The following is a 22897-nucleotide window of genomic DNA, read 5'->3' as shown; positions in this document are numbered from 1 at the left end:
AAAGTGACAGCAGACTAATCAGGGGCACTGGGCTCGAGAAGGGCCCCTTGTCTCTCTGTGAGGACCCTCCAGTAAGGGCACATGTAGGACAAAAGCAGCCCCCACGCCCTCATTAGCATCACACAGCAGCCAGCCAGCTCGCCTCTGCAGGCCCGCACTGCCCCGGCCTCTGGACCCAGCAGCCCAGCTTTGGCCCGGCCCCAACTGAGCAGATGTGAATCCTGAAGGGGCCCCATGGCTAGCGGTGCCCACCTCCCTCAGAATAAACAAGTGAGGCGACCACTATCCACACCCCTCCCCCCAACCCAGCACCATAAGCCCCCACTGGCCTCACAGAGCCTGCAGGTGCAAAGAAGCCACAGCAAGAGGAGAAGCACCCGGTCCCTACTGGGGACCCCCGGCCAGAGAGAGATGACATTAGACATCAAGCACATCTTCTGCCTCTGATCGGACGTGCACAGTCCCCCCTCAGCCTCCGCGGGCTGAGCCTCCACCAGGTTTAGACCTGCTGAGAAGGTGCCTCAGCACACAGTAGATGCTGCTCGGACCCCTCACAGCCAGGGGAGGCAGGGACCCAGGTGGTCCTGGGAGAGATTGCCTGGGGGCTCCGGGCTGGGAGCGCCCCTGTCAGCCTGGATCCCACCTATTCAGGGGTAGCACGAGGGGGCGTGAGAGTGATGGGGAAGCCTGATAGCTCATTGAGCGGCTCGGCTCCCAGGGGGTCCCCCCGAGAGAGAGGGGAGGAGCGCTGAAAGAAGGCCCAGGGCAAACGGATGGGAACGGCCAGAGGGCAGCCGGCCCAGGAGACCCCCTCGGACCCTGGGACCCAGGAGCACCCCAGATCCCAGGCTGCAGAGAGTGCTGGAAAGGGCCGTGCACCCCCGCCCCCCTTCACACACACACACCCCGTGTCAGGTCTCAGCTGGCTGAGTTGTCAGCAGGCACGGGTGGGAAAAGACTTTCAACCCTGATCCCAGCACTCCACAGGGGCACCCGAAAGGCAAGGGCTGCAGGGGCTGAGCAAGGGGATGGCAAGAGGGTGGGGCTGGTTGGGGCAGAAGGAGGAACAGGGGTGAAGGAGGAGGAGGAGGAGGTGCTATCTTCAAATCACCATATGCATAAAGGAGATGGAGATAGAGGTAGTGTGTCTCCCCCAAATCACACACAGTATACCCAAGAATATCCCTGCTGATCTCCCCACCTGCCATATGTGGGGTGCAAGGTGCAGGGTGGGTGGTGGGGGGTGCTTTCTCTGGTGTCGCCCTCCATCCTAAGAGTTGAGGATTGGGTGAATCTCTGGGCCATGATCAGAGTGAGTCTTTGGGCCACAGCAGAATTCAGGGGTTTACCCACTATGGTCCCCAAGAATCCCAGCCGGACCTTGTCCTTGGGTAAACTGCTGTCCCCCACCTTGCCTTTCTCCTGCCCCAGGGCGCCTGTCCCCTCACTGGACCCCTAGGGGAGTCGGAGATGGCCCTGCTGAGAACACACAGCCCATGACTGGAGAAGTAGCTGCCAATGGGGTAACCTAGTGGCCCCTTGCACTTCCCCACAAACCTGCCCCTCCCAGAGGACTGGGTGGCACCCCCCTAGGACAGACTAGAACCTCGGCCCCCTAAGAACAGGTAACCCTTCAGTTAATATAAGTTAAAATTTAAAATTCAGTGACCTGCCCTTTGTTCTGGTTTAGCTTCTGCCAAGTATAGACAAGGTCGCTAGCCTTATGGGACCTCAGTTTCCCCTTCTGTGAGTCCTGTCCCTGCTCTGTGCCAGGCGCCCCTGTGTCTCAGGAAGGACACCTGATGGGGACCGGCCTGCCAGCCCAGGCTTCAGCAGCTCCAGAAGGGGCCCCGGAACCCCCAACTTTTCAGCAAGCACCCCCCACACCACCACCACCACCTCCTGACTCCATCTCAGTTTCTCTACTATCTCCCAGCTGTCAGCACTGAGTCCAGGAGGCGCACCGCACAGGGGACAGTCCCATCTCCCCTCCCAAACCTGCGGAACCCAGAGAGAGACTCAGGCAAGGCCTGGGGAGGAGCCACCACCCTGGAGTGGGGGTGGAAGCGCTGGTCTAAGTAGGGGGAAAGCTCACAGGGAGAACTGCGCTATCAGCACTGCCCCGCCTCCCACTTCCTGTCCTGAACGGATCACATCCTGTTATTGTGTGGACAGAGCAGGCAGGAGCTGCCGAGGGAAGCAGGGCTCCAACCAAACTCTGGGGAGAGAAAGGAGGAGCTAAGTGAAGTTCGCCATGAACTGGGGGCAGCTCTCACAGCCCCGCCCTGTCTCACCCTAAACCTGGGCAGGAAGAAGGGCACCCCTGAGCACGTGCATCTGACCCTGAGAAACAGATCATCTCCCAACAGAAGCCCGTGCAAGGAAACAAATGGCATCTCCTCCAGGAAGCCTTCCCAGCCTCCACAGGCACCTTCGATTGGGCAATCATTGATTCTAATCCTCTACGGCCAGAGTCATGGCCCCTGGGCCTCTCAAAGTACTTACCTGCCAAGCTAGAGACAGGCAAGATTCCAGTGGGCTCCTAGCCTTGTGTAGTAAAGGGCAGAATCCTTGTTGCTGGGAATGAAGCTCTTCTCATCTGCCTTCCTTCCTTCCTTCCTTCCTTCCTTCCTTCCTTCCTTCCTTCCTTCCTTCCTTCCTTCCTTCCTTCCTTCCTTCCTTCCTTCCTTCCTTCCTTCCTTCCTTCCTCCTTCCTTCCTTGCTTCCTTGCTTCTTTCTCTTCTATCTTCCTTTCATTTTGTTTTTTGTTTGCTTGTTTGGGGAGCCATACCTGGCAGGGCTTATTCCTGGCTCTGTGCTCAGGAATTTCTCCTAGAAGGCTCAGGGGAACCAGAGTGGTGCCAGGGATAGAATCTGGGTCAGCCACAAGCAAAGTAAATTCTGGCTGCACTCCCACAAGCAAAGAACCCCACCTGCCTTTCTTTCTGTTCTCTCTTCTGCTCTTCCCAAGGGGACTGGAGAGCCTCTGGTTCTGAGAAGAGGGGAGAGACCAGGGGAGGAAAGGGAAGGGTCAGGCAGACCATGGGTGTGGGTGGGGTGGCATGGTATGTGGCACATCTGAAAGGATGTGACTCAGTGCAACTTAAGTTTATTCAGAGTTGGACACCAATGTGCCCTGGGGGAAGGGGCTCCCAAGTGGTGCTCAGAGGATGGGGTGGGGGTAATTCGATGTGTGGTCCTGAGGGTGCCATGCCAGGGACCCCACGGCCACACCGAAATGTACAAGTTTTGGGAGTCAGACCAGAATCTCTTGCATGCCAGACGTGCACCCTAACCCCTGTACAATCTCCCCATTCTGTCCCCTCAAATTTTCACCAGCCCCTAAATCTATTTATTGGTTTTGGGGTCACACCCAGTGGTGCTCATTGCTTACTCCTTGCAGGGGAGTGACCAGGGGACCACAAGGGCTACTGGGGGTAGAATCTGGAATGACTGCATGGAGGCTGTGTAGATGCCCTAACTTCTGTACTATTGCTCCAATCCAGCCCCTCGATTTATTTTTAGAAAGCCATTTGATCTAAGGAACAGTTCTTAATGCTCCTCTTAATGCTCCTACCCTACAGGAATTAATAGTGTTGGTGAGGAGCCAGAGGTACCACACAGTGGGTAGAGCGCCTGCCTTAATATGGCTGACCCAGCTTCTATCTTTAGCATCCATATGGTCCCCTGAGCACTTCCAGAAGTGGTCCCTGAGCATCACCAAATGTGGCCCCAAAACAAACAAACAAACAAAATAGTGTTGATGGATTTTGGATTTTTGGTTGTTTTGTTTTGTTAGTTGTTTTTTTTGGGGAGGATCACAACCTGTGATGCTCAGGGGTCACTTTTGGCTCTGCATGCATGAATTATTCCTGGCAATTCTTTAAGGACCATATTGGATACCAGGGACAGAACCTGAGTCAGCTGCATGCAATACAAATGCCCTACCTGCTGTACTGTCCCTCCAGCCCCACTGTTGATGGTTTTCTTTTTTTTTTTTTTTGGGTCACACCTGGTGATGCACAGGGGTTACTCCTGGTTCTGCACTCAGGAATTACCCCTGGTGGTGCTCAGGGGACCATATGGGATGCTAGGAATCGAACCTGGGTCGGCCGCATGCAAGGCAAATGCCCTATTGCTACAGCCCCAGTGTTAATGGTTTTCAACATGCATTTTATCCCTTGATGATCAATGTTTCTATTAATCAGACATCTTATGGAAAGCCTTAGATATTTACCAAGTGACCAATAAAAAAATTAACTGGCTGCTTTTTATAAAACACAGGTGATTCAGATATACTGTTTTTGCAATCTCATGACAGCCCTGTTTGATGGTTTCAAATCTCTCCATTTAACACAAGAAGAAACGGAAGCCTGGAGAGGGTAAGTGACCTACTCAGAATCACACCGCGGGAACAAGAGGCAGCTCCAGCCTTCAGCACAGGGAAGGCAGGTCCTCCCAGTGGTCCCGAGTCAGCCATCCCTGGAGCCTCCCACCCACTCTCCTGAGATGATACCCCACAGCTGGTCTCCCTGCTCCCTACCTGCTGCTGCAAGCCAGCTCTGTGGGGGCAGGGGGCACCTGGCCATGCAGATGCTCATAGGAGCTGGACTGTCCCTGGAGCAGCATGGGCCTCTGCCCTAAGGCGGCCCACTGCCCAGCAGCTGTTTCTCTTCCCACGAGGGACTGCATGGTCTGGCTGTATTCAGACAGCACCCACTCTGTTCACATCCTGGGTAACCGTGATGGGGTCCCTCCGCTCTCCAGGCTATTTCCTCCTCTGTGCAGTGAGGACAATGGCCAGGGGCTGGGCCATGGAGGGAGACCCTGACTGCTCCTCTCCTCACTTATGCCATGCCCCAGTCTGCATCTGGCCGGTCCCCCACAGACTGGGCAGAGGCACTTGTTTGCCTCATAGAAGTTGAGGGGACCAGGGGGGACCCACTGAGTGCTGGGAACCAGGTGAGGGTTGATGAGCAGGAAAAGGCAGAGAAACTCCCCGATGAGTCTCCCCCAACCTGCCCCCAGTCACTGAACCCTGCACCTGCTCCCTCAGGCCCCTCCAACACCAGCAGCGCAGGCCCCGCCGCCCAGGCCCTGGTTTGAGAAGAGCAACTGTTCTAGGCGGGGACCCTCTGCGGGAATATCCCTGCCTCCTCCCAGCTGCCCACCCTCAGTCCATGCAAGCCAAACCCAGCTCGAAGATTCCATTCTGGAACCCCTCATTTAGCAAATGAGGCTGGCACCCTGCATGGCTTTGAGGGGTGCTGCAGACAGGCTGGGTCTCGCCCTTGAGGGTGTGGACACAGTAGGTAATGAGCAATAGTAGACTCATTAGGGTGCAGGAAGTGAGTGCTGAAGGGAGCCAGCAGGGGGCCACCTGGCAGTGTCTGATTCCACACAGTCCAGAAGGGCTTCCAGTGCTGAGAACAAGGGGGACAGAAGGAAGGATGTGGGAGGTCAACGGACCCCCTGTACTGCTGACAGGGACCAGCGGGGAGGGGAGGCCTGTGCTGGGTGAGGCGGCCTGTCTGCCACGGCCACCCTGGAAAGGCCCCTTTCCTCTCTGGGTCTCATCTCCCCCATGGAAATGGGAAGAACTGAGTGTTGAAGGTAGATAAAGGTAATGATAACCTTCCATTATCTGTATTGCAAACCATAAGACCCAAAAGGAGAGAGAGAGAGAGAGAGAGAGAGAGAGAGAGAGAGAGAGAAGGAGAGAGAGAGGAGAAAGAGAGAAGGAGAGAGAGACAGAGAGAGAGAAGGAGAAAGAAAGGATAGAGACACAAGGATAGAGAGAGAGAGAGCCTACCATAGTGGCAGGTGGGAGGGTTGAGGGGCAGAAGGGAAATTGGGACCATTGGTGGTGAGAAATGTACACTGGTGAAGGGACAGGTGTTGGAACATTGTATGACTGAAACCCAATCATGAACAACTTTGTAACTATGTATATCACTGTCATTCAACAAAAATTAAATTTTTTTAAATTAAAAACAAAAGAGTGACCCTCCCTACAGGCCTGGGCCTTCAATAGCTTCACCATGGAGGTCACAGTGGACAAGGTGTCCTCCTGGGAAAGGGTCTCCTGCCCCCTCTGGCCTGTCTGGCGTCCCCCCCGCAGCTTCCCCTGACTGATGCCTTCACCCATTGACGAGAACTTTGCTCTCCTCTGAGAATCGCTGGCCACAGGCCCCTTCCCTGCTAGAACTCTCACCCTTGTGGTCCTGCTCCCTCTCTGGGGCCTCCCCCTGACTCTCTGGTCAGGCCTGGAGCACAGCAAAGTCCTAGAGCCTGGGGCATCCTTCCAACACCATCAAAACTCGAAGAAGCTGGAGATTCTGTGTCCCTGCACCCCCGTCTTGACTCATCCTTTCTCCTCGGGGCTAACCACATCTCTGACCCGGTGGCCCCCCCCGCCCCCCCTCCTCTCTGTGGTTGTATATCTGTGTCCAAGGTCTGCCACTGGAATGTCCACACTGCAGGAAAAGGCATCTGTTTCCTCCAAGGCCAGGTCCCCAGGGTCAAGACAGCCCCTGGCCCCCTGGGAGTGTTTGGTGCTCAGTGAGAATTTGTTCATGAACATGAGGAAGGAGGACTGGCCGCCACTGGCAATGCCAGCCCAGCCAGTGAGACCCAGAGGGTCACGTGGCTGCCAGGCAGAGGCCTCCCCACACCCATCGCTGAGTCCCCCGCAAGACCTGCACTCCCCAGTGCTCCAGAGCCAGGTGAGCACTGCAGCCTCCATCACGGGGCCCCGTCTTCCTCTCACCTACCCTGCCCAGACACATAGTGGGATTCTGGGGGGCAGCCCTGAGGTGACGGTGCGGGTGCAGAGTGACAAGAGGGCACCCCGTCTGGGAGACTCGGTCAGGAGGCCTAAAGCAGAGGCCACGGTTTCCTGGGCTTCGGTCATCTGGGCACCCTAAGAAGGCAGTGGGGGTCCTCAAGGCCCCCCTCTCGCTGGAGATGGGTTCTTGTTGTGTCTCCCTCTCTGGAGGTGCCAGTTCTCGGCGCATCAAGCAAGCAGCGTCCAGGTCCCTTTGTAAAACTTTTATTTAGAAATCTTCCCCATATATCCTTATGTATATACACACATCATCACCACATGGGTTTGGTTGCTAGAGTCACACGCCCACAGCGCCGGCCTCGGGGCTGCTCAGAGGTGCTGTACCGGGAGCGGCTGCTCCTCTCGTGCAGAGAAACGCAGAGGCAAGCGCAGTTCAACACGTACAGTACAACATAGACGGGGAGAATGCGCCTGCCCACTGCCTCGCCGCTCTGCTCTGTACAGGGGCGGGGGGCGAGGCTGGGCCGCGGGCCACGTACCATTGCAATCACAAGTACGAAGAGACCCACCCGCAAAGGCTGAAACAGGTGTTGGCCCGGAGGGCTTCTGTGCCCTTGGTTTTATTTTCAGGAAAGGATAAAGGCTGTACCATCGGGTCATTTGCCACTACAAATAAAGTTTTTTTTTTAAAAAAGTGAATTGTTCAGAAGCCACGACTCCCTCCAGGCCGTGCCAGCTTCTATGCTCTCCTCTCTTTTCCCCTTTTGCACACTTATTGTTTCTAACATCTGTACTATTCCAAGAATGTTTCCGTTTCTTCCTGGACGGGAGCAGAGACAGAGAAAAGAGAAGTAATTGGGGTGAGAATGATATACTAAAAAATTCTGGGTTTCTCTGGTTCTCACATATGCCTGAGACTTTGCTCTGGGCTCCCCGGGCCCATTGGAGGAGCCCTATTCCATTTTGCATAGTCTGCCCAGGTCCTCTCTCTCTCCTTCCCATTCTCATTCCTGTTCCTCACCATGTCATGAGACAGAAATGAGGGCCATCTGGAGCGGACAATTCCCTACAGTAGTCCAGAAGAAACCCAAGTGCCTGGGGAAGAAGCCAGGCTAGGCCTCTGGACAGCCTGCTTCCCAGACTCACAGTGGGACCCCAGCGCAACAGAGTGGCTACTGAGGTGGTAACTGAGCCCCTATGTTTCCAGGTTCCTTGCTTCTGTGATCCCAGTCTGCCCAGGGCTCAGGCCTGCGAGATTGACTACGCCCAAGTCTTTGCAAGAAACTGGCTCTAGGGGAGAGAAGACCCCTGCCTCTAAACTTCTGTCCAAAGGCCCACCACAAGCCACTGGTCCCTCCTGACTCAAAGCCACCAATGGGAGGTGGATGCCATCAGATCGGGTCTGTGCTACTAATCTTTAGATCGATGGAACCGCTGACAAGTGCTTCAGAGCACAGAAGACAGCGGTCCTAAAGCTGGTCGAGACATGATTCGGGGAGGCTGAAGGGGCCAGCGAAAGCCATCAGGGCTAACCAGGCTTCATCCGGGCCCAGGAACTGGCCCTTGTAACTTAAAGGAAGGCAGGGGTGAGGGAACGGTTCAGGGACCACCCCAGCCTGCACGTGGCTGTACTTAAGGCCTGACCACTGGCTAAAACCCAGACCCTCGGAGGGTCTTGCAGGGTGGTGACAGCCAGAGTCAGTGCCCACCTACAGTGCACGGGCAGCAGGCTCAGCATGGGTCCCCTCCATAGCACAGCCCTATGCAGCAGGCTGGGAGGCCGGCAGGCTACCGGGCTTGGGTGCAGCTGGTCTCCGGGCCAGGAATGCAGGCCACAGGCAGGTCTGGTCTTGCAAAGACCATGTTCCACCGGACACAGGAGGCCAACGAAAGGGGAGTGGGCCACACTACAAAAGGACTGTTCACTTTACAAAAGGACTTGCCGTAGGGTTTCTTTAGAAGATAAAGGAGAGGAGCTGATTTACAAAACTTTCCTGTACAATGTTCGGGAGGTGCACTCAGATCCCATAAAGGTGCTCGCCCCCACATCCCCCCGGTGCTGGACTGAAGCTACCGCTAGTGAGTGGGCATGGGTCTAGGGTCCTAGGTCTGAGGCCTGGAGTCCACACCCTCGAAGTGGGGATGGACCAAGACCTAAAGATCCCGCCAACAACTGAAGTCAAGGAAAAGTCCCCCAAGCCAGAAATTCTGAGCACAGTTGGTGCTTGGGACAGGTGCACAGACCAGAATGTCATCCATGAGCTACCACTAACAGAGGGGGAGTTTCAGCATGAGGGAGACCATCCCAATGATGTCATGCCTCTGCTCTCAGCACCCATGGGTGCGCGTGGGCACTGGGTCCCGAGCAGGAGCAGGAAACGGGCACACCGGCACCAGCTCTGGGCCCCCAGAGCCCAAAACAGGTCTGTCTATCATACTCCAGATCCCTTTCTCTGCAATCCCACAGACCCCAACAGCGAACGTTCACGGCCACAGAGTGGGGCCCCCACAGCCCCAAGGATTAGTAAGGAAGGCAAAAGGCAGAGCTTTGATCCCCAGGGCAAGAGGCAAGGGCTCCTGGGTTCTCCGGCCCTCTGGCCCAGCCGGCCAAGCACCAGCCCTCCACTCCATGCCGCCAGAGGAAGGCACCCGGAGACCTGAGGTGACTTGGCAGCAACTGCAAGCTGGATGGACCAGCGTGGGCCTCGGTGAAGACGGGGCTCAGCAAATGGGCAGCTCTTGGGTACCTAGAGATTTGGACAGAGTGGCCACTGAAGCCGCCCTGCGAGGGGAAGGGGCTATGGGCAAGGCGCAGGCTGCTGAGAACCTCAGGGGAGACGAGAGTCTCTTTAAAGATGGGGCGCCCAAGCTCCAGGCCCCAAGCAGTGCACCTCAAGCCTCTTGCTCGGGAGCTCTGAGGGGCGGGAGGGAGGGGCAAGACCGTGCCGTCGTCGTCATGAAAGTACCACTTTGCTCCGTCCTTCCAGTCTCCTACCAAGGCTAGAAATGGGGCGGCCAGCTGCAGGGGGCGGAGGGCTTCCGGAAGTTTAACCATCAAGGAAAGCTCAAGTTCACTGCCCTGCCTCAGGGTTGTCCAGTTCTCAGCCCACCTGTCCCGAAGCCCCGGGGCCCACAGGCCTGGGACACCCGCCTGGCCAGTCCGGGGGCCCATCACCGGGGACCTGCTCCGTCCGCGGCAGGCAGCAAGGCGGGATGGAGGCCGCGGGCCGTGTGCTTGGGCGCCGGCTCCTCTGTGTAGCTGTCCGGGCTGGCCGCCCCGTCCAGGGAGCTGCCGCAGCTGGAGTTGGGGGAGAGCACGTCCTGCAGGAGGTCGTCAGGGGGCGCGCCGCCCCCGGCCCCGCCCCCTCCGCCCGCCCCCACACCGGGGTCCTTGCCGGGCTTGGCGCGCTGACTGCCCTCCTCCTCCTGGTCGTTGAGCAGCTTGGCCAGGAAGTTGATGTACTTCATGGCCAGGCGGAGGATCTCGTTCTTGCTGAGCTTCTTGTCCGGAGGGTGGGTGGGGATGAGCTTGCGCAGCTCCGCGAAGGCCCCGTTCACGTTCTGCTGCCGCCAGCGCTCCCGGCTGTTGGTGAAGATGCGCCGCACGACTTTGGTGTGGGGGCCTGGAAGACAAGGGTCAGGATCATGGACCGGAGATCTCCCCGGGAAGGAGGGGGACTACCACGGAGCAGCCTGGGACAGCTCCTGCCTCCTGCCCGGTCCCGTCCTGGAGAAAACTCTCACTCATCCCACCAGGCTCCTTCTCTCCCAGACGTGTCCTGCCGCACCCCCAGAGCCTGCCTACTCCTCTCTCTTCAGTGTCTGGGTTATGAGACATGGAGGGCAGGGACCATATATCATTCGTTCACTCTGTTCATCTCTGCCGAGAGGCCCTGCAGCAGTCATGAAGAGGGTAATCCTGGAGTCTGGCTCTATGGGCTCTGTTCCTGACCCAGAATTTGTCACAAGACAGTGACTAGAGGGATGTTATTTAAAACATCTATGTCTCAGTTTCAAGGTCTGTAAAATGGCAATAATACTAATAACTTGGGTCCTAAGACTGCTCAGCAGTCTGACTCCCCACACCAGCCCAGAACTTCAGCTGACAACTGCCTCAATTCAACACTGTAAACCTTTACCTGTTCCTCACTATCCAAACAACCTGGGCTGGGATCTAAGAACCAAACAAACAGGATCAAATACAAGTTTCTCCCTTGGGAGCTGGCATCTTCTTGGGACTGAAAACAGATGAGCAAGTACCAAGCAAATAGCAAGCAGGTGGGGGCGGGGGAGCGTGAGAGATGAGAAGGGGCCAGGCACCTGGGGGGACTCTCAGACCAGGCAGTGCCTGGAAGGTGAGAACTCGAAGCTGGAGAAGGGACCAGCTAGCAGATAGAGGACGGAGGTGGACAGGCCTGTGCAAAGGCCTGAGCCGGACAGTGACTGCAGCCAGGCTGGTAGGCGCATGCGTGGGAGGCCCGGGGAGGGCCTTCAGAATGTGTGCTGACCCACTGGTCACACGGGCACCTGGGGGACTGGAGAGAGAACTGAGACCAGAGGGAAAGAGACTTCACTGGGGTGGGGAGCAGGACAGCCCCCCAGGTCCAGGACGGGGCGCTCTGGCTGCCTATCACTCTGAGTGCAGATGCGTCCTCTACAGCCTGCTGAGCTCTGCATGCCCCATACAACATGTGGGGGAGCAGAAGAGGCTGCAGGGCCCCACTGAGCTTCCCTCCCCACCCCAGGCGCAGAGTCCCCACCCTCCCTGCACATTGCAGCAACTCTCAGGCCCAGGGTCAGGCCCATCCTCTCCTACGGAGCCTGGAAGGAGATCTCAGAACTTGGAGACTGAGAGGGAAGAGGAGGAGGAGAGGAGAGAGGGGCAAGGACCAGGGGGAAAGAGAAAGAGGTGAGAGAAAGAGAAGGAAGGAGGAGGGGGCAGGAAGAGGGAGATACAGGAGAAGGGAAACACAAGAGGAAGGTATAGAGGAGGAATGGGGCAGGGGGGAATAGAGGAAAAGGGGTAGAGTAGGAGGGAGATAGAGGAAGGGCAGGACGGGGAAGGAGGGGAGGAAAGATGAGGGAAGGGAGGAAGGAGGAGGAGGAAAGATGAGGGGAGGAGGGAAGATGGGGGAAAGGGGAGGAAGGATGGAGAAAAGGAAGAAAGGATGAGGAGGACATAGGGAAGATGAATGCGGAGAAGAAAAAGGACGGATGAGAGGAGGAGAGAGGATAAAGGGAAGGAGGGAGGAAGGAGGGGGAGGAGGAAGGAAGGACGAGAGGAAGAAGGGGAAGGACCGAGAAAGGATAAGAGTAAAGAGGGAGGGAGGACAAGGGCAGGTGTCAGTTTCATCTCAGGCTCCTTTCAAAGTCAAGGTGCCTGAGAGCAGAATAGAGAAGACCCCAAAACCCTCATTTACCCAAAACCCTCATTTCCAGACAAAGAAAGGGGGAGAAGCCTTGACAAATCCTTAGTACCTACCAGAGCCAGACCCCAAAGTCTTACCCTACCACACTCTTTCAACAATCTCTGAGGAAACAGTGATCTTACCCACTTTATGTATGTTTGTTTGCCTATATGGATCTGGGGGCCACACCCAGCTGTGCTCAGGGCTAATTCCTGGTGAGGATCAGGAGATCATATGCAGCATTGGTGATCAAAGTGGGGTTGGCCCATTTTATAAGTGAGGAAACCAATACTCCAAACACTTCAGCAGTAGGACTCTGCAGTGAGCCTCAGTTCTTGCATGAGGTCCACTTTCAGGGGCATGTTGCCATTAAATCTCTAATTTCTAAGTCCAACGCATAAATTCTGTGCTCTGCCTCCAACACACACACATCTCCTCATTCACCCACATATCTGTCTGTTCCTCTCTGGTTCCTTCCCAGAAAACCATGCAGCTCTCCACACCCTTATCTTTCCGAGCTTCTCTACACCCGTGGTCACTCTCCAGTCCAGTACTGAGTGGACGCTCAGACAAAGCCATTCATGGGCAGGAGCTTCCCAAACCTTTGCCCAGGCCCTGTTGTCCTTCCTCTCCCATGAACTCTCTCTGTTGTCTCTCTGCTTTGAAGAAAACACCTCTTCCCTGGGAAACTCCGGGCTGGACCTGAGCTGAACTCCACTGTTATCTAGTCCACCCCTCTCCAATCTGGCTAGCTGGCACCCCTATCACATGGTTCCCCTGATCCCCCACCCCAGAGCCTCAGATTGGTTGGATCTTGTTGGTGCGTGTTTTGATTATTGCCAAACCTAGTTAGTGGTGCTGAGGGGCTATTTTCAGCTCACCTCCATGGCTGAACCCAGAGCGTGCCCTGCAGCCCCTCGATCCCTAAGTGTTCTCTTCCACAAGTTCTAACTCAGGACACATACTCCTGCCACAGGCCCCTCCCATAAATGCCAACCTAGCAGAAAAGGGCCACAGCACCCTTCCCCAGCCCTCAGCAGGACTGAGGTGCAGGAGATGCCGGGAGGAACACCAAGTCCTGCAGTCTGAAGGACCTGCTTTCCTGCCCCCTGGTGTTCAGTTCCATCTACTACATCATGTCAAACCTGGACAGAAGGGAGGATCCTCAAATTCCCAGCTCTTGTAATTCCTTCCCCGCCAAGCTCAGGGCCACAGACTACTAAGGTAGTAACAGTCATGTGGATGTTCTCCTGGAGGGCTGGAGGACTTAAAACCTTGGGCTGAGACCCCTAAAGGTACAATTCTAAGCAGGCAGCACAATCCAGGAGGGTCCGTGCATCGAGTTGGGGCTTCTGTGGGTCCAGCCGAGAGGAGGGCTAAAACTGACCTCAAAGGGTGGGACTCAACCCCATGGTAGCCTCACCCACATCCCCCTTCCCAAGGCTCTCCCAGCCCTGCACAGGCCTTCTGGTCCCAGTCAGGAACTCTGATCATGCAGGACCCAGGTGAGGGGCGAGGACAGAGGCAGACTCACCATCCGTGATCTCCATCTCGTAGGGGGAGGGTCTCCTCTTCACTCGGTTGTTGGTGGCAAACATAGGGAAGGCATCAGGCTCCCCAAAAAAACCACTGTGGGATGGAACAGGCAAACCACAAGTTCACATGGGATATGGGGAAGGAAGAGGCTCCCGAGCAACTCCCCCTGCACAGACTGGACCCCCCCACCCCTAACAGCTGGCTGGGGCAAGCAGCAGCACAGACATGCAAGGGGACCAGGAGCCACACACATATAGAACCCACAGAGCAAACACAGATGAACCCTCAGACAAACACATGCATCCATACAACCCATGCAGACACCTCTCCCCTACAACAGGTGCTCCCCGGTCCCCACGGCTGCAATTCAGGCACCACAAAGGGGCTTCCTAACCCTCTCCCGCCTATCCCCCTCACCCCTATCTCCTGAGGCGGGTGGACAGACCACAGACAGGAAACCCTGACTCACCGCTCTGAAAAGCTCCCCATCCCTACTCTGCACGCTCTATCGCGCCCATAAACTCCGACTAAAGGACCTCATCTTCCCGTCCCCACACCAACCCCGCCCCTATCTGCGTGTGTCCTTCAGGGAATAGGCATCTCACACCCTGGGATCGGTCCCTGCAGATTCTAGCGCCCCCTGGCGACCACCCCCCGTCTAGCCGCTCTTACCTGTACACCGAGGGCAGAGCTTGCGGAGAAATTGCCAGCACCGCATTCAGGCACACACGCACACACAGGCCCGGTCCCCACAAGCACGCTCGTTCCTCCTGTACCCCTTCCCCTCCCCGCCTCCCAGCTCATCGGACTCTGCTCACGGGAGGCCCGAGGCCTGCACCGCTCATCCTTGGCGGGGTCTCTGACCTGCCGAGCGACGCCAGCGGCTGGCCCAGGCTGTAGAGCAGCGCGCGGCCCGGGCCCGCGGGCGCGGCGAGCGCGGGCGGGCTTAGCTGCACCATGCGGCCGTCGGGGGGCAGCTCGGTGGGCGCGGGCGCGGGCGCGGGCGCGGGAGGGCGGCACAGCTCGGTGGTGGGTACCGGCACCCGATGGCGCGCTTCGGCCGCTGCCGCCTCGCGGCTCTTGGTGTCCCGCGCTGAGCCGCCCCCGCTGGCTGGGCCGCCCCCCGCGCCGCGAGCGCCCAGCTCGATGACCGGGGGTTCCGCGGGGGTCGCGCGGCTCGTTTCCTTGGCGACGCCGTTGAGCAGGACCAGGTGCGGGGGGGCCATGCGGACCTCGGCCGCGTCCCGTCCCTCGAGCGGGGGGTCACTGCGGGCCGCCTCGCTCGGCGGCCGCTCCGTCATCCTGCGGGCAAACAGACAAGCGGACGCCCGTTCAGACCACCGTCCCCAGACAGCGTGGGTGCAGGCCAGGGGGAGAGACCCGGGCACCCAGACAAACTTAGGGCCACGTGTGCACACGCCAGCCCTCGTGGCCTAAGGTTGAGTGGAGGCCGGGCGCTAGGAATGGAGGGAGCCGGGACCTTTGGCTCGGAGAAGGGAGGGAGGGCGCTGGGAGACTCAGGGATGCCGCATGGGGAGCGCAGAGATGGAGAAGGGGACAGGCCGGGAGAGAAAGGAATGCAGCCCCAGAGAAAGAAACCCAGAGGGAAAAAAGGAAGGAAACGCAGAAAGGGGCGACAAGGCACTAGCGCCGTCCGCCTCACGGGAAGAGGAGGGGGCAAACCCCCCACCGTGTTCTTCCAGCACTACCCCCTCCCCCTTGGATTTTGGTGGGAAAGGAATCAGTCATCAGGAGGTGGGTATCTTTAGAGCCACCCTTCACCTCAACAAAACTTGCCCCCCACATACACCCAGATGCCTGGTGCAGTGCAAGAAGGGGACAGAAAGAAGCTCAGGACCTGTGCCCACTCTGCAGTGGTGCCAGGAAACCAGGCAAAACCTTGCGTGTTTGGCCATGCCAGATCCTCGGCACACTGCACAGCAGGAGACAGCGGGTATATGCGTGGAGAGAAGGTCTGTCCTCTGAACCCCATTCTCTCCTCTGCAGCTTTCAGAAGCCTCAGCGGTTCTGGAAGGGTCATAGAAGACACCTTGCAACCCCTGAGCCCAGAACTCCCCCCCTCCACCAGCCAGAAGGACTGATAGGAAGGCCCTGAAGGCTTCCTCCAAGCACCCAGCACTAGTCTCTGCCTCAGTGCTGTGCAGTCCCAGGAATCGCAGGCAGGGCACCCAGAAAATGTTTAAGTAAACATTGTTTGTGTCAGCAGCCTGGATCACCAGAACCGCAGAGCCCACGGCCCACAGGCCTATTGCCCTGGAAAGGGTTCAGTGCTCCCCTCCTGCTGTCTCCCATAATTCCCATGAGCTGAGGACAGCCATGCTCTGGGAGCACCCCACAGGCACTGTACCCATCCACCAGAGCTCATTTGAGTTCTAGCAGAGCATCTCCCTGCTCTGCTGTAGATGCTCCTGCACCCAGATGCCAGCAGAAACGAAAACCAAGACCAAGTCCAGAGTTTGAGGGATACTTATGAGCTTAATTAAAATATCAATGCACAGTCAACTAGATAAGGATTTATAAGGTGTTTAAAATATGATTCCTGCCCTGAGAATGATCAGGGTATTCTATAGCAGACAATTAACACATAAAAATTCATTTCAGTCCCCCTGCAAGGCCCATCTAATAAGGGAGCAGTCAGCATCCCGGACAGCCCCCCACACACACACACACACAGTTCTGCACAGCTCCTACCCTAGAGCAGACTATCCACTAAAACCTCCCCATAGCTCAGCCTGGCTGCACCAGACTTACAAGCCAATGGAGAATTCCCATTCGCCATTCAATATGGGCTCCCGCCTGGGGTCTGTCTGCACTCTGAACCCAGTCCAGAAACCACAAAGACCAGTTAAATACTTGCTGAATAGACTGTGGGTCTGAGACATTTTATCAAAAGCAAGTGTACATACGACTATGGCAGAGACAATAGATCGATGGCCACAGAACAAGACACCAAGGCACTGGCAGTCACTCGAAATGCACAAGATACTGTACACCAGGTCTGATCCTCCTGGCTCCCCACACCCTCACTTGGAGGTGAACTGCAGCCGAAATATACAGGCCCCCAGTGCTAGTTTCCCTACCCCACTCTCCCAACTCACCCTGGCACCTGCAGCACGTGCTTCAGTCCCAGCGGCAGCAGACACTGCAATGGCCAGACTGGGCTCCACTCTCCTTAGGGCACATTTATACCTTCTGGTTAATTCCCAGGCTCCAGGCACAGAAGCAGATCCCTGAGTGGGGGGCCCGAGGGAGCACCTATTCAAGATGAGTCGACTCTGGCCCCAAATGCCCTCTCCAGACACGCCTATAAATATCTATATGTGGGGACGCTCCCTGTGTGAAAGCAAAGATTGGTCCTCCGGGGTCTGAGGCCCGCCTCTCCCCGCCCCCCTATCCCCCATCCCACCCCCGCCGGGACCTCAGGAAAACCCGGCTAGCTGTTCTGCAGCCAGCCCAGGGGCTCTAGCTCGGCAGGAAGCCACCATAGAGGACTCACAAGTACGTTCCGTTCCGTTTGTTGAGGGCCAAGCTCCCCAATCGCCTGGTTTCGGTTAGATTACGAAAAGGCAGGCCTGGGTGATTGGTATTTGTGTGTGGGGAAGATGAAGTAGCCCGGTGGTTTCCTTGGGAATCAAACTAGAGTACGCAACCATTGTAATTCTTTGTGTGGCCAAGGCCCAGCTCAGACCTGCTGTACCTGGCCAGAACCACTGCTGCGGATGCTGTGAGCCTCTGACCAGGCAGCACCAGGGCCTGGGCAATCCAAACTCCCACACTGCAAAGAGCATTTTTATACGAAAACAGCCTCCCCTATACCCCTGGGGAGCCACCCGAGATACGGAGAGATACGCCCTCATACTGCCCCCATACCCCCATCGCCCCTGAGGAAGACTCAGACTTGCACAGTGACCCAAGTCAGCCTTTCCTGAATAGAACCATTTTCCTGCCACCTGGGGAGAAGTGGGGTGCTCCAGAGCACCCCACCCTGGGCTTTGGTCCCACCCCAGTTGGACTGCGCTAACACCAGTGACCTTCTTCCTGGGCCTTCCGTGGGCCTGCTGCCCACCCGGATACAACCAGCCCAAAGTTAGGGGCCCATAAAAGGGCTGCAGAACTGGACCAATGGGAGCGGCCTGGAGAAGACCAATGCGAGCTGTGTTTACAGGGCCAGGGAGGAAAAGGCCCAGCTAGAGGCCAAAGAGGCACCATGGGCAGCCAGAGCCAGCCGCAGCAGAGACCGGAGGATCCAGATCCCCAGCTCTGGGTTCCTGCTCCCCACTTCTCATCTGAGACTGGGCTCTCCTCGGTCCTGAACTCTCCCACCCCCACCCCAGGCCAGAAACCAGGGCCTTGCTGGACATTTCCCACCCATACCATTCTCCCACCCCTTCAAAACACACACACACACACACATACACACACACAAAATCACCTCACCTGGGGCATATTTAGAGAGAGGGACCTCTCTGAATAGAATCTCCTCTCCTCTGCTGAAGAGGGGGGGAGCCGAGGTCCAGATCGAGCCCCAGGTCTTAGCTTTCCCCCTCTCTTGCTGAGAGAGCAGCAGTTAGGCCGCCGTGTGGTCCTGGGCGGTCTGCCGCGCCCAAAGCGAGTTTCCAGGAAAGATGGGGGTGGAGAGAAAGAGGGAGGGCGAGAGGAGGGAGAGAGAAATGGGGGTCAATGGCTGGGAATTACCTCATGTCCTCGCCAACCAGTCCAGGGAATGGTAAACAGCTTTCTGGCCCAGCCTGCAGGTGTGGAGCTTCCCCCACCCCCTCCCATAAAAAGACCCCACACCTGACCAATCAGGAATAGCCAGGCTCGGACCGTGGCCACCCGTGGCCCACCGCCTGGAATAGCGTGAGACCCTGCAGCACGGATCTGTCTGGATCAGCGAGGCTGAGTCTGTTTCCCAACCACGGACGTGTCTACGCGGTTTGCTCCGAATCCGGGTCAGGCTGGAGCTTCGGTCCCAGAACAGAGCTGGCTGCTGCCAGACAGGAGTGGGCTGAAGGACGCGTGTCGGGAAAGAAGAATCCAGTCTTCAGACCCTGGTCCGTGGGCCAGAGCCTCCGAGGCCCCCACTTTCTCCATGACCCCCCACCAGCCCCCTCCAGCCCAAAGCGAAACCAGGACGCAATTCCAAAGGCGGTCCCTTCCCGTTCCCGGAGGAACGGAATCGGAATGGAGTCGGCGCGCCGAATGAGAGAATGGGGGAGGGGTGAGATGGCCGAGCGGTCCAGGTTCCTTCTTTTTCCCTACCGGTTAAGAGGGGGGAAAGAAAAGGGAACAAGGATAAGAAAGAAAGGGGGATTAAAAAAAGGAGAAAATTTAGGAAGTATCCAAAATAGAACGAAAGAAGAAAAAGAAGGAAGGAAGGAAAGAAAGCAAGATAGCAAGCTCTAACTATCCCTAAACCATTTTTGATTTGCCAGGGAATTCTAATCATTGCTTTCAGCAGCAAACAAGGCAAGGGTTTAAACACATTCGGTGCTGCTGCTTTGGCGGAGGGTATAGAGATCATCCCAACCCCAAGTCCTGTTTAATTTGTCTTGTCTAAATCATCGGTTTAGAACCACACATTGAAGCCTTAAATTAATTGCAAAGACTTCTTTCTTTGGGCCGTAGTTTTTTTTTTTTTTTGGGGGGGGGGAATCTAGGCATAATTCTTCCCTGCCGCTTGGTCCAGTGCTGGAGATTTTTATCCCCTCTGTTAATCAGAACGGAGAGAGGAGTGTGAAGATGCGGGGTCCACTTGTTAGGGGATGCTAGGTCGGGGTTCATTTCTGCTTTGTGACTGAGTCTCTGCGCTCTCCATTTTTTCTCCATACCCCAAACCCAGCAACTTAGAAAAAAAAAAAAGGGCGGGGGAGCGGCGTTGCTTTGTTATCCTTCCAAAGAAGCCATAAGGGACTGGCCGCTTAGCTCCTGGGCGATTCTTTTAATTAAAATTAAATGCTGCCGCTGATGAGTGATGGTGATATTAGCGACCACAATAACTGACTAAACAAAATCCTTTCTTTCTTTCAGAGTTAGGACAGCCCTGGCCGTTCTCTCCACGGAGCTCGGCCTGGTCGCCGACGCTCGAGGGAATGTCGCTCACCGCGGGGAAGGGATGGAAAATCGTTCTTCGGAGATGCTCCCTAGGGTCCCCGCTCGCGACGCGAGGCCTGGAGATCGCGCCCATTGTCTTTAGGGGACCCCTCCCGCAGATCCCAGCGGCCAAAACCGCGAAACTGACCAGAAATGGACGCAGCCCGGGTGTGGCGGGAACCGAAGTCGGCGGCCCCCAGCTTGAAGGCGCGGGCTTGGGCGGCGAGCGCTGCTCGGTTGGCTTCAAGCCTGCAAGAGCTTCCTACTCACTACCGACCCCCCTCAAATACCGAGTCATACAGTGGCCTCGAGACACAGCAGCCGCCGACAGGACTCTGCCCGTGCGAGCCAACGCTGGCTTCTGAATACATCATAATTTGGAATAAAAAGTGAAATCTCTCTCCCCGCCCCCAGGCCACCTCCATCCCTCGTTCGCTCGTTCTCCATCCCCTCCCCGAGACTGGTAAATGCACCTCTAAAGGACACCAGCACCCAGGCACCCAACAGGGTGCAGAGCCCCCCGCCCCCCCCCCCACCGGGGTCCAGCCCTATGGAAGGGAGGCGAAGGAAAAAACTCTATCCCACACTGCCCAGCCTGCAGACCTGGCGAGGTCCGCACTGCCCACCGCGGCACAACGAAATCCAAGGCCAGCGCTCTCGCGCGCACAAGCCGATTCCGCGGCGAGTGCACTCGCCCGGCTCAACAACGAACCGCAGCAAAGACGAGCCGCGCCAAGAGCACACGGCCCAAACGCACAGCGCCAGATCCACGTCGAGAAGGCCACGGTGCACCAGCACCGACGACGAGGAAAACGCAGAAGGGGCCCGAGGCACCCCGATCCGCGCACCGACCCCGCGCGGACACCAGAGCACGCGGACACGCCGCCTCCCTGCGAGGGGACCGCACCGGCGAGCCGCGGACATGGCCCACGGCGCGCGCACGCACTCGCACAATCTCACCGCATGCACACAACCACGAAGAAGAAATGAAAACCAACCACCGCCTCGCGCATTTCTGTATATTGCGTAAGGAAAAAGGGGAAGGAAGGAAGAGAGTCTCCGAGACGGGAGGGGCCGCGGCGGCGCGGGCGCGGCGGGCCAGGACGTCCGAGGAAAAGGCCCCCAGCGAAAGCGGCCCCGGGAAAGGCGCGGGCCCGCGGCGGCCAGTGGGCCCCGGGGGGAGGAAATGGACGGGGCGTGCCGTGGGAGGCCACGGGGTGCTCTCCCCCACCCACCCCAGAAAAAAAAAAACAGGCTAGAATGCTCACGTTTCGCCGCTACGGGGGGACGCGCGAGGCCATTTTGAGGCCCGGTCCTGCGTGCGCCGGCCCGCCCCCCGCCGCGGCCCCCCGCGCCCGCCAGCCCGCCCCCCGCCGCGCCCCGCTCCGCCGCCGACGCGCTCTAATCCCGCTCACGTTCGCGGCCTCGTTAGCATGGGCCGAGGCGCGCCGGGGCCGTGTGCGCCGCCGAGATAAGGCGCTGCCGCGGGCCCGCTCCCCCCGGATAAGCGCCTCGGCCATTATGGGCCAAATGATTCATTTTAATTTGGCAATTGCACCGCGGGCTGTGCGGCCCGGTGGCGCGGGCGCTGGGATCGGGCTCCTCGACGTGCGGCACAGAGGGTGGCGTGTGCTAGTCTCGGGCCCCGTCGCCCCAAAATCTCAGACCCTGGGCCTTCCAGACACCTTTTCTTCAGTGAGTCTCATTGCCATACTTTGCCCTTGCTTCCATCGGCCCCGACTCGGGAACCATCGCTCCCATCCATCCCTTCATCTCAGCATATACTCTTTCTCCACGTTTCAGCGGGCAGGTCTTCGTATCCCAGAAAACTCTCCAGCTCTTCCCTGCCCCTCCACTACTTCAGCCTGGTCCCCTTTCTGCTCTAAAACGAGCCTGCTTGCCTCGAATGGCAAGGACAGGGTTCAGACCAGCGGCTCTCTGCGTGCACAGCTTACAGGACTCCTGTGCGGAGTTTCAGCTGAGCGCAGAGTCCAGAACAGGATGCCTCGGTCCTGCAGTATTTTCACCATTTGAATCCTGCTACTGGAGCACCGTTCTTTTTGTTTGTTTGGTTGGTTTAGGGGCCACACCCGGCGGTGCTTAGGGTTTACTCCTGGTGGCGGGCTCTGGGAACCATATGGAGTGACCCGGATCAAACCCCCGTTGACCACATGCAAGGCAAACGTCCAACCCGCTGTACTACCACTCCACCTCACTGGAGCATTGTTCTAAGCACTCTACAAATAGAAATGAGTTTGTTTAGTTCTCATACAGGATCCTAAAGGATCGGTACTCTTTTGATCTCAATTTACAGATAAAGGGGAGGACGGCATGAGGAGAAAAAGTGATTGTTCCAATGTCACCTACTTATGAAGAGCAGAACCTGGGGTTGGATCAGTAATGGCACTGGGCAGTCTTTTTTTGGAACAGGTTCACTGGGTGAACCTGGAACAGGTTCCCAGGAAGGAGGGTCACTGGGATCTGGCCTGGGAGGAGGGTTCTAAGCTCCTAATAGCACAGGTACAAATCTCAGCACAAGTCACTTGATGCTGAACTTTAATTTCCTGTGTAAAATGGAGAGAGAATACCTACCTCACAGAGTCGTGGGGATTCAATAAAATGACCTTTAGAATGTGGTAGTGAAGGTGAAAATCTGTGGAAACCCCCCCTGTCCAGGTAACAGCATCTGCGCCCACATTGACATTTTCAGTCTCCCCTGCCCCTTTTTCTCTATTCTGCCCTTTCTCTTTCTTTTCTTGTTATAATGATGAGGGTCACAGAGTCAGTTGTGGTTTTCTCCAGGAGTTGTACACCTGGTTGTTGTGTCCCAGAAACTGTACACTCTGGGGCCGGAGAGATAGTATAGTGAGTAGGGCATTTGCCTTGCATGTGGCCAACCCTTGTTCAATCCCCGGCATCGAATATGGTACCCCAAGCACCTCCAGGAGTAATTCCTGAGTGCAGAGCCAGGATTAATCCCAGAGCATCACTGGGTGTGACCCAAAAAGCATTTTAAAAAAACCCTACAGAAACTGCACACTTTGTGGTGGCC

General features: G+C 57.0%; 1 protein-coding gene across 10 annotated transcripts; it reads right to left on the bottom strand.

The window, feature by feature from the left end:
- Positions 1-9718: 9718 nt before the first annotated feature.
- Positions 9719-21228, bottom strand: TAL1 (TAL bHLH transcription factor 1, erythroid differentiation factor). Of its 10 annotated transcripts, XM_055140247.1 has the most exons (6): positions 20449-20881; positions 19994-20094; positions 18448-18760; positions 14596-15033; positions 13730-13824; positions 9719-10410 (listed from the first exon to the last, which is right to left on the bottom strand). In XM_055140247.1, exons 3-6 carry the CDS (start codon positions 18450-18452, stop codon positions 9959-9961), a joined length of 990 nt encoding a protein of 329 aa, XP_054996222.1. In that variant the 5' UTR covers positions 18453-18760; positions 19994-20094; positions 20449-20881; the 3' UTR covers positions 9719-9958. The 10 variants fall into 10 exon arrangements, with proteins under 10 accessions (XP_054996222.1, XP_054996226.1, XP_054996227.1 ...); XM_055140251.1 differs by lacking the exons at positions 18448-18760; positions 19994-20094; positions 20449-20881 and adding exons at positions 18190-18346; positions 21114-21228; XM_055140252.1 differs by lacking the exons at positions 18448-18760; positions 19994-20094 and adding an exon at positions 18190-18346 and having other exon boundaries at positions 20844-20866.
- Positions 21229-22897: the final 1669 nt, after the last annotated feature.

The sequence above is a fragment of the Sorex araneus genome, chromosome 5 (assembly GCF_027595985.1).
Source record: "Sorex araneus isolate mSorAra2 chromosome 5, mSorAra2.pri, whole genome shotgun sequence".
In the NCBI taxonomy this organism is placed as follows: domain Eukaryota; kingdom Metazoa; phylum Chordata; class Mammalia; order Eulipotyphla; family Soricidae; genus Sorex; species Sorex araneus.
This window is presented reverse-complemented; position numbering and strand designations above follow the sequence as displayed.

Bases quoted from the DNA above. Each gene is read 5' to 3' on its own strand.
- TAL1 (XM_055140247.1), bottom strand. The intron at 13,825-14,595 runs GTCAGAGACCCC...TCCATCCCACAG, and splicing joins CCGCTGGCGTCGCTCGGCAG to TGGTTTTTTTGGGGAGCCTG. The intron at 10,411-13,729 runs GTGAGTCTGCCT...CTTGTCTTCCAG, and splicing joins CGAGATGGAGATCACGGATG to GCCCCCACACCAAAGTCGTG.